This window comes from Aquarana catesbeiana, linkage group LG09 (assembly GCF_042186555.1).
Source record: "Aquarana catesbeiana isolate 2022-GZ linkage group LG09, ASM4218655v1, whole genome shotgun sequence".
NCBI lineage: Eukaryota > Metazoa > Chordata > Amphibia > Anura > Ranidae > Aquarana > Aquarana catesbeiana.
The window spans coordinates 26,943,037-26,956,305 of NC_133332.1; the positions used below are offsets into that span (position 1 = coordinate 26,943,037).

The 13,269-nt window shown below is 43.3% G+C and overlaps 1 protein-coding gene across 1 annotated transcript; it reads left to right on the forward strand.

Moving 5' to 3' along the window:
- Window positions 1-342: 342 nt before the first annotated feature.
- Window positions 343-12,276, forward strand: LOC141107128 (peptidoglycan recognition protein 1-like). The gene is made up of 5 exons (XM_073597878.1): window positions 343-470; window positions 3,024-3,110; window positions 7,160-7,358; window positions 8,601-8,719; window positions 10,210-12,276. The coding sequence occupies exons 2-5, from the start codon at window positions 3,056-3,058 to the stop codon at window positions 10,386-10,388; spliced, it is 552 nt and encodes a 183-aa protein (XP_073453979.1). The 5' UTR covers window positions 343-470; window positions 3,024-3,055; the 3' UTR covers window positions 10,389-12,276.
- Window positions 12,277-13,269: the final 993 nt, after the last annotated feature.

Here is a 13,269-nt window from a genome sequence, read left to right on the forward strand (position 1 = left end):
GACCTGTAATGGGTCCCAGATGATTGACAGGAGGGAGGGAGCAGAGCCGAGTCCTTCCTGTGCCGAGGGGGTAGTGATGTCACCTGCCCAGGCACTGGAAGAGGCAGACTACGAGGGACCCCCTAGCAACAGGCATTTAGAGGTAAGTAAAAAAGAAAAAAAATTTCCAAATGTTTTTTTTAATTTTTTTTTAGGCACAATCATGATTTTTTTTTTTTTAGGGTGGAACACCACTTTAAACACAGAAGCCTGGCTTCTGTATTTGAAAGTGAAAGTAACAGCTCAGCTCTATCAACAACCTGTCTGCTCTGCACTAGAGGACAAGTGAAAGGCATGTTCGAAGAGGAGGGTGAGCTGCCCCCTAATCCTTATCTCCTTCCTGCTCCAGGAGTCCAGGAGCTGAAAATACCCAGTGCACTGAAAGGAGAAGGAAGCTGTGGCTGCACCGGATAGAAGACATCTACAGAAAGGTGCTACTTTTCCAAAAGTGTGTGGTGTGTGTGTGTGTAGTGTGTGTGTGTGTGTGTGTGTAATGTATGTGTGTGTTATTTATGTGTGCGTGTGTGGTATGTATGTGTGTGTGTTATTTATGTGTGTGTGGTATGTATGTGTGTGTGTGTGTGTGTAATGTATGTGTGTGTGTGGTGTATGTGTGGTATGTATGTGTGTGTTATTTATGTGTGTGTGTGGTATGTATGTGTGTGTGTTATTTATGTGTGTGTGTGGTATGTATGTGTGTGTGTGTTATGTGTGGTGTGTGTGTTATGTGTGTGGTATGTGTGTGTGTGTGTGTGTGTGGTGTGGTGTGTGTTTTATGTGTGGTGTGTGTTATGTATGTGTGTGTATGTGGTGTGGTGTGTGTTATATGTGTGTGTAGGTAGGGGGGTTCAGAGGTTATAGTTGAGGAGAAGGGCAACAGTGAGATGTGGTGCATAAAAAAGAAAAGGAAAGGACATAAAGCTCATCCAAAATTAGTGCAGATCCGATAGGGTTAAAAAATAGGCCAAACTTAGCCTCACCCAATACAAGGATCCATTTACACCGTCAGCCTGAGGTATCCAATAATTCGATTGGAAACCTCTAGGGGTGGTTGTCCTCTGAATATAAATGACAGCATATAGAAAAACATGGGAAGAGCCCAAAGAGATTCTTCAAGGAGGACAGACCGGTGAAATGCTAAATATCATTTATTGATTATCCAAAATATAATAGACACATAAATAGTGAAATACTACACCCATCTCAACAGTGAGATGTGGATAGATAACTGCACTCTGTACCTAGCGCTCTTGAACCCTTGCACTTTGTACGTAATGCACTCCAGAACCATGCACTGTGCCTAACACTCTCCTTCACTCTGTACATAACACACGCCAAAACCCTGCACTCTGTACATAACGCACTCCTGAATCCTTCCACACTTTGTGTAACGCACACTTCCATAGTTTATGCAAAATCATTTGTAATGGAAGCTTTTTATTCTTATTTTTTTATATGACTGTGCACAGCATCCCTGCCCAGCACACAGCATCCCTGCCCAGCACACAGCATCCCTGCACAGCACACAGCATCCCTGCCCAGCACACAGCATCCCTGCCCAGCACACAGCATCCCTGCTCAGCACACAGCATCCCTGCACAGCACACAGCATCCCTGCAGCATCCCTGCACAGCACACAGCATCCCTGTACAGCACACAGCATCCCTGCACAGCACACAGCATCCCTGCACAGCACACAGCATCCCTGCACAGCACACAGCATCCCTGCAGCATCCCTGCACAGCACACAGCATCCCTGTACAGCACACAGCATCCCTGCACAGCACACAGCATCCCTGCACAGTACAAGCCTCTTGGGACAGCGCTGTCAGCATACCTTTAAGGGTTGAGAAGCTCCTCCTGTGTCACGCTCATTGTGGATGGGGGCTTCTGTGTGCCTCAATTAACGCCGCTCTCTCGTGGAGCCGGTCATGTGACTCTCCTCTTCTGTTTCATTGATGGTCACATGACCGCTCTCCTCCTCCAATCAAAAGCTACAATCGAGGAGGAGGCGGAGTGGGAAGAGGAGAGCGGCCAAAATGAGCGGCGTTGCTTAGGCTCCTGTTTACAAGGTACAGGCATTGGGGGTGACGCAACGGGGGGCGGTGTGTGGGAGGGGGCTGGCAGTGTTATTTTCTGAACCAAGGCCAGGAATGGCAGGGCGGCTGGCCTGACACCCTCCCAATGAGGCGGACCGCCCAATCCCCCCCCCCCCCATTGGAAAAAAGAAAATATCGGCGTATATCACGCAGGCACTATTTACCCTCTGTTTTCAGGGGAAAAAAGTGCGTGTTATACGCTGATAAATACGGTATATATTTATTTAGTTTTTTTTTAGTTGTATGATTTAGTGGTGAAAGTTATTAGTGCTCGGGCCCCCCCAAGTTTTGACCGTAATACCTTATGTGTCCCCCTTATATATCAATCTTAGAGTCGCCACCAGTTGGAGGAAGTAATTAGTGCTTTTGTACTGTCCCATTTCAATCTGTCATTTCTTGTTTTTCAATTCCTTGCTATTCAAGCTCATGTTATATTGTCCAAACGTCGTGTTAATGTTTAAACACTGATTTTGTTGGAAGTACCAATAAATATATCATTATTGATAATTTGAATTTTTATTCTCGTGCGTGATTGTGTAGACAGGGCCCCAGTGCACTGTATTGCCCGGGGGCATATAATGCTCTTAAGATGACACTGGTCATGGGATCATCTTGCGCATGCACATTAGGACTATATTGGGAGCTGGCCCAGGAAAGAATTTTCAAAATGGTGGCAGGAGCAAGGGGACTGGTAGCAGAGAGGCACCATGAATAGGTAAAAAAAAAAGAACAATAGGCATCATGGAGGTAGGTGTTACTTATTCATGTTTTAGGTCGCCTTCATGTATTTTCTAGAAAAGCGGAGGGAGGGAGGTCCTCTTTAATATCCTCTATATTACACTTGTGGATCAGTTATTGTTTTTGAACATCCTTTTCTTCTAATAGAAATAATTGGATCTCCGTGTCCTGGTATCATCATGATTCATTTTGCTGTCCTGTTGTTGGTGCTCTGTGCCGCTGTGAATGCTCAGGGTAAGTGCTCAATATTTTCTTTTTTTTTTTCAGTTTTAATAATCTGTTCTGAGAGAGTCTTATTTCCTGAAACCCTGTTGTTCCTTGGTAAATTTTTTTGTACCAAAATAGGAAAAACATGGAAGATGTGCAACACAAGAATGGAACCCACCAGACTTTGTGGAATTCCCGCTGATGTCCTAACTCCCACCAACGATCTTTGAAGTCTATCGAAAGCCCAAACTATGTTTCATTCTTTGACATTTTCAATAGAGTGATGGGAAGTTAGTACCCTTGTTAGGTTTTTATTGCTATCTGTGCACCCACAGACAGCAATGGGTGGAAAATCTTATGGCCATCCGTTCTTCTAAAAGAAAGAATATGCTGCGCTAGAGTGTAATATATCAATCAGTATATAAAATATAGGATCTACTCAAAATACCAACAGGGGCGGACTGACCATTGAGCCACTCGGGCACTGCCCGAGGGCCCTGGGCCACTAGGGGGCCCCATCAGGGTTGCCAGTCTCAGTAAAACCAGGGATAGTATGGACCAGGGACAGCCAATAGACAGTATGGACCAGGGACAGCCAATAGACAGTATGGACCAGGGACAGCCAATAGACAGTATGGACCAGGGACAGCCAATAGACAGTATGGACCAGGGACAGCCAATAGAAGCATGTCTGTGTATACTGTGTGTACATGTATGTGTACACTGTGTGTGTGTGTATACTATGTGGCCCCATAATCTCTGATTGCCTGGGGGCCCCATAATCTCCTATTGCCCGGGGGCCCCATGAGTTGTCAGTCCGCCCCTGAATACCAATATAAAAATTGTGTACAAAAACACTTATAACATATATGTGACAAATAACCCCTCTGGGTGAATCAAAAAGTGATAAATCCAAAATGATAAATCAAAAATATATAAATATATAAATACGTAACCTTAAAAAATTATAAATATATCAATAGAGTATAAAACAAACACACTAAAGTGCAACGTGCATAGAACAATGAAACAAATACATAAAGGTGCATACAAAAATTCAAAAAGTGCTTAGTGCCCCACAACTGACGTGATAAACAGTCCTAATTAAACAATGTTTAATTATTATGCTCACCTCAGAGCGTGTCAATACACGCTATGAGCCCTTTCACACTAGGGCGGTTTGCAGGCGCTATTGCGCTAATAATAGCGCCTGCAAACCGACCCGAAACAGCCGCTGCTTTGTATCCAGTGTGAAAGCCCCGAGGGCTTTCACATTGGAGCGGTACGTTAGCAGGACGGGATAAAAAGTCCTGCTAGCAGCATCTTCGGAGCGGTGAAGGAGCGTTGTGTATACCGCTCCTTCACCGCTCCTGCCCATTGAAATCAATGGGACGGCGCAGCTACACCGCCAGCAAAGCGCCTCTGTAGAGGCGCTTTGCGGTGGTATTTAACCCTTTCTCGGCCGCTAGCGGGGGGGGTAAAACCCCCCCCCCGCTAGCGGCTGAATACTGACGGTAAAACGCCGCTAATAATAGTTTTACCGTCAACGCCGCCACAGTGTGAAAGGGCCCTTAGGAGCCACCCCAGGGCTCAGTGCTGATCACCAAATGCGGTTCCAAAGATATATATAAGAAAAAAGAACTCTATGGTGTGATATTGTTTTATAAATTTAATACTGATACTGATTGATATATTACACTCTAGCGCAGTGTATTCTTTCTTTTGGATCATTTGCACAATATATGAGACGTGATCTACGCATGCAGCTAAGTAGTGATAGTCTTTTGGCATAAGATCGTTGTGTCTCGCAGGATTTTTCTTCCCTCCATCCGTTCTTCTGCTGGGAAGATCTCCCCCAACTTCCTTTATGATCACCATGATCTGATGTAAGCAGAATCTCTCCAAAAGGGACATGGACAAAAAAAACCCCAAAAACACTATTTGTTATAGAATTGGGAAGGGTAAGACACGGATCAGCAAGTTTGGGGTGAAGGAACTTAACTGACCTCAACCCGATAGAACATCTTTGGGGTAAATTCTAGCAGAGACTGCGAGCCAGGCCTTCTCACCCAACATCAGTGCCTGACCTCACAAATGCACTTCTGGAAGAATGGTCAAACATTCCCATAGACACACTCCTAAACCTTGTGGACAGCCTTCCCAGAAGAGTTGAAGCTGTTATAGCTGCAAAGGTGGGCCAACTCAATATTGAACTCTACGGACTAAGGCCTCTTTCACACGGACGATCCGTATGTCCGTTTTTCATCCTTCCGTTTTCGGATGAAAAACGGACATACATTCATCCCTATGGAGCGTCGGATGTCAGCGGTGACATGTCCGCTGACATCCGACCCCGCTCCGATCCGAAAAGTGTAACGGAGGAAAAACCTACTTTTCCATCCGTTTTCGGATCGGATCGGGTGACGACGGACACTACGGTCCGTCATCATCCGATCCCCCATAGGGGAGAGCGGCGCTCTGACAGGTCCGTCGCTGCACAGCATGCAGCGATGCACCTGTCATCTTCCTGCTCAGCGGGGATCGGCGGAGCGATCCCCGCTGAGCCAGCGGATGTTCACGGGGCGGATCATCACTGATCCGCCCCGTGTGAAAGAGGCCAAAGACTGGGATGCCATTAAAGTTCATGCGTGTGTAAAGGCAGGTGTCGCAATACTTTTGACAATATAGTGGATATTATGCAGATCTAAAACTTTAACACATAATGATAATTTTATTGAACGTAATAGACAATATCAGTCACAAGTATGACCAATCCCGGCGCTTAATAGATAAAAGTTGTGCACTGCAGCATCTATCACCAAGACGTGATGACGAAACGTATTAGGGCGTGACCACGCGGCTCTCTTGCCAATCACAACGTACATCACCCAGGGACTCGTCAGCGAATCTGGGAAATTCCAGGAAGCGGTGAGCTGACGTTACGGAGTGTTGCACAGGCTTTATTCAGATACGCTGTTTGTATTCATTTATTTTGTAAGTACATCTTGTATGCGGGGGTTGAGTCTCCAAATAAATTACAGTATTACGCTATGCAGAGCGTTCCCTTGTGTTTTTTATGTTGAAACTATTGAGCTGAGCTGGTACAGGCTTCATCTCAGTTAACCCTTGGAAGAGTGTTCCATTTACTTTTTGGAGATATCAGGTTCATCTTTTTCATCATTGCGGTGAGTGCATGACCAAAGGGGTGCTCACGAGGTGGATTGGTGACGGGATTCAGGACAGGAACTTTTGCTGTTTTTATATTTCTGATGACATGCGGCACCTCACACTACTTTAAGATTTCTGCATGGACTTTTTACTTAGCTCACTTGATGTGTGTGCAATGTTCATAGCCCACTGTATGCTCTATTACTGCACATATTCATTTTAGATATGTATTAGCGCTGTTAATGTTGAGTTTTATCTTTGCATATTTTTTAATATTTATTGAAAGTAAGCTGATTTTTTATTTTTTTTTAAGTATATACAGTGGAACCTCGGATTACGAGCATAATCCGTTCCAGGAGAATGCTCGTAATCCAAAGTACTCACATATCAAAGTGAGTTTTCCCATTGAAGTCAATGGAAATGAAAATAATTTGTTCCGGTTTGACTGCAATGGGATGCAAACGGCCGAAAAGGCCCGAGGGACACTTCGGCGGACCTCGGCAAACCTCGGACAGACTCCGTTCACGAGCCTTTCCGAGGTCAGCCGAACTGTCCTCGGGCCTTTCCGTGCATTTCCGAACGCTGACGGTCAGCGCTGTTCGGCTCCGGCGCCCCCCCCCCCCACCTCAGGCCAACAGCGGTACTGCACACCATTTTTTGGCCTGAATCCTGCTTGCGAAAGGCTCGTTGACCGCGTTACTCGCAAACCGAGGTTCCACTGTAATGAATAAATTACTGAAAAGACAACATTCTCTTTAAGAAATTATAGATGCACAAAAACGTAGGCATCGTGTTTGCCTTTTTTACCAAAAAAAAAAAAAAGAAGAAAACTCAATTCTCAATGATTCGTCCTTCCTTTGCAAACTTCTTAAAGATCAGATTTCTAATAGCCATATCATTGTTCACAGATTGTCCAACTATTATAAGCCGGGCACAATGGGGAGGCAAGACCCCCACATGCAGAAAGATGTCTACTCCAGTCCCGAATGTCATCATCCACCACACTGAAGGGTCCTTCTGTAACACCAGAGCTACATGCAGCGCCCAAGCCAGGAACATACAGAACTATCACATGAATACCCGGAAATGGTGTGACATCGGATACAAGTGAGGAAGAAAATAAACCTGCAATTGCCTTGTCAAGTAAAGCAGTAGAGTTAAAATGCAACTATGTTCACCTTGGCTCCAGAGATGCAACGTTCCGGAGCTCCCCGTCTAGCTGATGATATCTTTGAAAGGCTGGCTTCTGGGTCTTGATCGCTTTCATTTACCGGGCAGGGGTGGCATTACTCCCGCGTGCGTGGCTCACTGTACAATGGCGGTCAGGCAGATAAGCAACTTGTAGAATGCAGAAGAGATAAAGTCTATTAGTAGGCAAGGGGGAAAAGAAAATGTCTAGTTCTACATCATGGATTAAAGGAGAGCCTCTGTGTAACCAGGAGACATCAGAAGGCTCTCATTGAGGTAAAGGATATGGTCTTCAGAACCCCTCATAGAACAGATGTTCCTCTGCAGATAGCTTGTAGGGAGGTACACTCTACTTGCTCCACTGAAGGTGGCGCTTTTCCACAGCGGCACTGCAGTTGGAGAGGAAGTCAAGAACATGGTACCTCTATGGTTTCCTGGCTCACGGGGGAAGCTATCCAATTGGAAACCGCCCCATGCGACTCTAGCAGCCATCTTGGTTCAGGCAGAGCCTATTTACCAAGTTTGGCTCTTTGGACGCACTACGTGCGTCCAAAGAGTGAACCTTTAATCACAAGCTGGTGACTGCAGTAGCAGCCGTCAGCTTGTGTGGGTTTTTTTTTTAGCCGACTCCCAGCTTGAAAGTAGAAGTGATGTGGCAGCTCCATAGCTGCCAATTACTTTCACAGAGCCAGCAGTACGGTGTCTCAATCCCCTCCTGCCAGTGACCCCCTCTCCTCCCGTGGTTCTCAGGCTCTACTGCTCTTACCGAAGCCCGGGAACCCTACCACCGGCTAGGGGAGGGAGATCACTGTGAGACCGAGCCAAATCCAATCCCTGTAAAGCCACAGAAGGCAGCGGGTCCCACTGCTCGTAAAAGCAATCCAGTGGCTAAATTGCATCAGTGCTAACTACCTTCCAGCAGATGGCGCAACTGCACACCAACACATCAGCACTAGGGAAGAGAAGGGAATAAAGGAAAATGTACCTGTTATCAGCAAGGGAAGACGATGGTGAATTGTTATCCTACTAGGAAAAAAGACATGTTCTGTTAGCTCAAAAAAGTCTAAGCAACTTTAATAGACTTTTATTTTTGTTATATTTTGTTGCACAGAAGCACAATATTCTGATTCTGGTGTTCATCTTCCAATATTGCATTCACAGCTTCCTTATTGGCGAGGACGGCGTTGTGTATGAAGGTCGTGGTTGGACAACTATTGGTGCTCATGCTACACCTGTTAACCCCATCTCTATTGGTATAGCCTTCTTTGGGTCCTTCACAAGTAAGTGGGCCAAACCTTCTAGGTGAATATACTAAGGGGTCTATGTATAAAAGTATTGGCTGTGCACATGTCTTCAGCATTTGCACATGCACAATTCATTATCACTGTATTGTTTGTAATATGATTATCTCCTATGCTCGTTAGCTCCATCCAACACCAGTTTGTTTATAGAAATCATCTTATTTTCCTTTAGCTACAAAAGTTGTTCATTTATTCATTAACGACTTCCCGCTCAGCCTATTGTCAAATGAGGGCTGGGCGGGACATTCGTTGTTCAGGGTGGACGTCATATGATGTCCTCCCGGAACGCACCTTGCATGTAGCATCACCGGCTGTGTACCAGCCCGCTGCAGGTACCATGTGATCACTGTAACCAGTCACAGCAGATCACATGACACTTGTAAACAGTAGATTGCTTTTTTTTTTATGCTATTCATTGTGTACAATTTAGTTGCTAGCTGTGATCGGTCATAGTGATCACATGGTACAGAGAGGGCCAATCACAGCCCATCTGTAGATGTGATTAGCTTTGGCTGGTCACAGCTAATCACAACAATGCACACGGAATGAATCAGTTTTATTCAGTAAAAATGGTTGCTTATACCAGTGACATTCATTGCTATAAGCAATCATAATGTGTTAAAAAAAATCCTGATCACTTCCCCAGAGTAGTACAGTGTGTTAAAAAAAAATGTAAAAAAAGTAAGAAAACAAACTAACTTTTTTTTTTTTTTTAGTTACTTTTTTTTTTTTTTTTTTACATACTGTCACCTGGTCACTACCACACCAGTTATATGATGATGCACTGGTGACAGTATGCAAAAAAAAAATAAATTGTGGAAAAAAAAACACCTTTTTTTTAATCTCTTAATTTTCCAAAAAATTGCGACAAAAAATTACAACTTCAAAACACTTGCCATGCCTCTTACTAAATACCTTGGAATGTCTACTTTGCAAAAAGGGGTAATTTGGGGGGTATTTGTACTGTCCTGGCATTTTTGGACCTCAAGAAATGAGATCAGTCAGTACATCAGAACTGATCAATTTTCAGATATACTGTATATACCATAGTTTGTGGACTCTATAACTTTCCTATAGACTAAATAATATACACTGATTTGGGTTATTTTCACAAAACAAAATGTAGCAGAATATGTTTTGGCCTAAATCTATGAAGAAAGATTATTTATTGCAAAATTTTGTAACAGAAACAAAGAAAAACAAGGAAAAACTTTTTTTTTTCATTTTTTTGTTTATCTAGCAAAAAATAAAAAAACCCAGTGGAGATTAAATATCACCAAAAGAAAGCTCCATTTGTGTGAAAAAATGATAACAATTCCATATGTGTACAGTGTTGCATGACCGCGCAATTGTCATTCAAAGTGTGACAGTGCTGAAAGCTGAAAATTAGGCCCGGGCAGGAAGGGGGTAAAAGTGCCCGGTATTGAAGTGGTTAAACACCGATTACTTTCTTTGTCTACCCAATATAGGTCGTGTTCCCAACAATGCAGCCCTGAATGCAGCCAAACAGCTTATTGCTTGTGGGGTGGCCAAGAACTTCATCAAAAGAAATTATGTCTTGAAGGGACACCGAAACGTGATGAGCACAAGCTGTCCCGGAAATCGCCTCTACAACCTCATTACTGGATGGCCTCACTTTAAAGCTTGAGGTGGATCGATAATATGTCCTCTCACTCGGGGAGGGGGGTTCAATATCTTCATAGTTCTTTCCATAGGGGCAATGAGGAAAACAGAGTTGAAATTTTTTTTTTTTTTTAAACAATAAGCTTTTATTGATGTTAAAATATAGCATTTGTACAATCATACTAACATTTGTACATGAGTATCATATAAAAATATAACTGTATATAATTGAATTTAATGATAGAGTATTATACTAGCGAAACCAACAAGATGGCTTTGTAATCAGCCTATCTTTACATCAATTGTTTATTTGAAATACTCTGAATTTATGTATCAAAATCTATTATTTAGTTCAAGAGAAAAATAAATTCAAGGGTCTCTAAAAATACCCTTCTAAATATATATAGTAACAGAAATTAAAAGTAAAGAGTTGAAATTTTGATAAATGTATTTATCAAAAAAATACCCTATACAGTCCATGAATACCATTCCATAATCCTAAATGAATCAGCATTAAAAATATGCCTTAACATCATTTCCATACCTGTAGGCCATTATCCTGCAAGTGATGCCTGCCCCAAAACCTCCTAAAGGCCCCTTTCACACAAGAGGTTCAATTGGGCCCGACTTTCCGTTTCTCGGACCCTCCATTCTCCTCTATAGGCAGTCGGATATAAACAGACTTGTGCCCATTTACACCCGGCTACCTCCGGGTCTGATCTGAGATGGCAATAAAAAAAAGGGAGGATCCGTTCCCCTCCATCTGGCCGAATCGGATTGGAGGGCAGTCGGGTGTAAATGGACAGCCGGTCTGTTTACATCAAGCTGCCCATACAGCAGAGCGGGCTATGTCCGTGTCCGCTTTGCATAAGCAGAGTGGACACGGACCTGTCATCTGGCCTCTCCGTTCAGCTAAACAGGGGATTTCCTGCTGAGTAAAACCAGATCTGGTCTGTGTGAATGGGGCCTAACAGTTTTCCTTGTCAAAAGAAGTTTATTGAGTATACAATGTTATAAAGATACATAAAGTAAGTTTACAAGGATCTATAAAGTAAGCTCATTGTTTTACAGTAGGGTTTATATAGGTAAATATCATGAAATTTCAAATATTAAACATTGGGTTCACGTAAACCTAAATTAAAGATGGGCCTAACAGTTTTCCAAGCTCCCGCCTGTATTCTTTCTAAGACAGATAAGCCGTTAGGACAAGCGCCCCCTAGCAGTACAGGTGAAAATGCCGTCCGTCTCACATGGGCAGTGCGCTGTCTTTCCGGACTCAGGCGCTGAGCTCATCTACAGCAAAATAAGAGCGCACTACACACGTGCGGGGCACGGGAGAGGGATAGTGTTTGCTCCTGTACCAGTAGAGGTTGCTGATCTGTCCTAGAAAGAAGACAGAACAGAGCTGAGAAACCTATAAAGCTGGTTATACACTATTAACATTTCATGTAGCACCCTCCAGTGTGCTGCTACTGTTAGTGTAGGCAAATTTAAGTTCATGACTCATGGAAGTTATGCGAGTCTGAAATTGGGTCGGGTTACTGCAGGTCAGGCTGGATGGCTTCACAGATGCACGTCTCTGGTACCTCCCCCCTCCCTGCATCTGGAAGCTTGTAGAAGCTTCTGGAAGTTAGTGGGCAGAGGCCAGGAGGTCCCAATCTGCATACTTGAGGGAGTCTGACCAATCTGTACATAAAGGGAGCAAAAAATGGGAATCCTGCCTATTTGAGATAGTAGCACTCACCGAATGGGTATCGAAGGGTGTGATCAAAAATTAGACTAAATCAACACAGAAAAATAAAAAACAAACAGATCTCCACACACCTAAATGAGTTGAACTACAATAAGTTTTTTACCTTAAAAAAGCGATAATACATAGAAAAAAGCACCAATCCCTATATACCCCTATATATTAGGCCAGTGGGGAAGGCCCCCAAGAGGAAAGAAAGGGGGTTCTCAACAGTGGTCTAACCGAGCCCAAAGGCTAAAAACACAAACTATGTAAATGATGTATTTAGAAGAGACCCCCTCACAAAATAGGAGGGGACAAATAAATCACAAAGTCTGCAGACCTAATCCCTCCCCTAGTATAGGAGCACCCCCTTTACAACACATCAGGATAAGATTACTAGTAGGATGTATAATATACACATTCAATTGCTGACTGACTGACGACTGGGAGTCCTTCGGGTGGTTTTCATCTAGTGCATAGGCTATGCCCTATTCCATTGTGGGACAGTGAGATATAACCTGTTTTCAGGAATACACTTTCCCACACTAGACATGTGCGCTGTCAATAAATTTGTTTTGTTTTGTTATGTTCAGTTTCGTATTAGACTTCATTCGTATTTCGTAATTCGTGTCCAAAATTCAATTTAAATTTGTACGAAATACGCATTTTCGTTAACTTTTCGTAACAATTACGAATGTTCGTTATGATGAATTTATCATTATGAGGGGCTCCCACCATCCCTGTGCTTTGCTGACTTCCTGGGGTTTTTAACTTTTAGGTTTGTAAACTTTTCATAACAAATATGAATGTTCGATAGGAATTTGGATCCGAAATTCGTAAACGAAATTTCGGGTTTCGTTCAAAATTCGGAAGCATAGCAATTCGTATTTCGGATCCTCCCGAATGTGCGAATTTACGGAAATTCAGGCAAAATTTTCGATTTGTACGAAACTAATCGCACATGTCTACCCCACACTAGGAATTGTTTGCATGACTTTGGCCTTACGGGTGATCTATGTGTTTTTATTAGGTATACTTTGGGGGTGCTCCTATACTAGGGGAGGGATTAGGTCTGCAGACTGTGTGATTTATTTGTCCTCTCCTATTTTGTGAGGGGGTCTCTTCTAAATACATAATTTACATATTTTGTGTTTTTAGCCTTTGGGCTTGGTTA

Bases quoted from the DNA above. Each gene is read 5' to 3' on its own strand.
- LOC141107128 (XM_073597878.1), top strand. From the start codon at position 3,056: ATGATTCATTTTGCTGTCCTGTTGTTGGTGCTCTGTGCCGCTGTGAAT. The intron at 3,111-7,159 runs GTAAGTGCTCAA...CATTGTTCACAG, and splicing joins TGCCGCTGTGAATGCTCAGG to ATTGTCCAACTATTATAAGC. The intron at 7,359-8,600 runs GTGAGGAAGAAA...TTGCATTCACAG, and splicing joins TGGTGTGACATCGGATACAA to CTTCCTTATTGGCGAGGACG.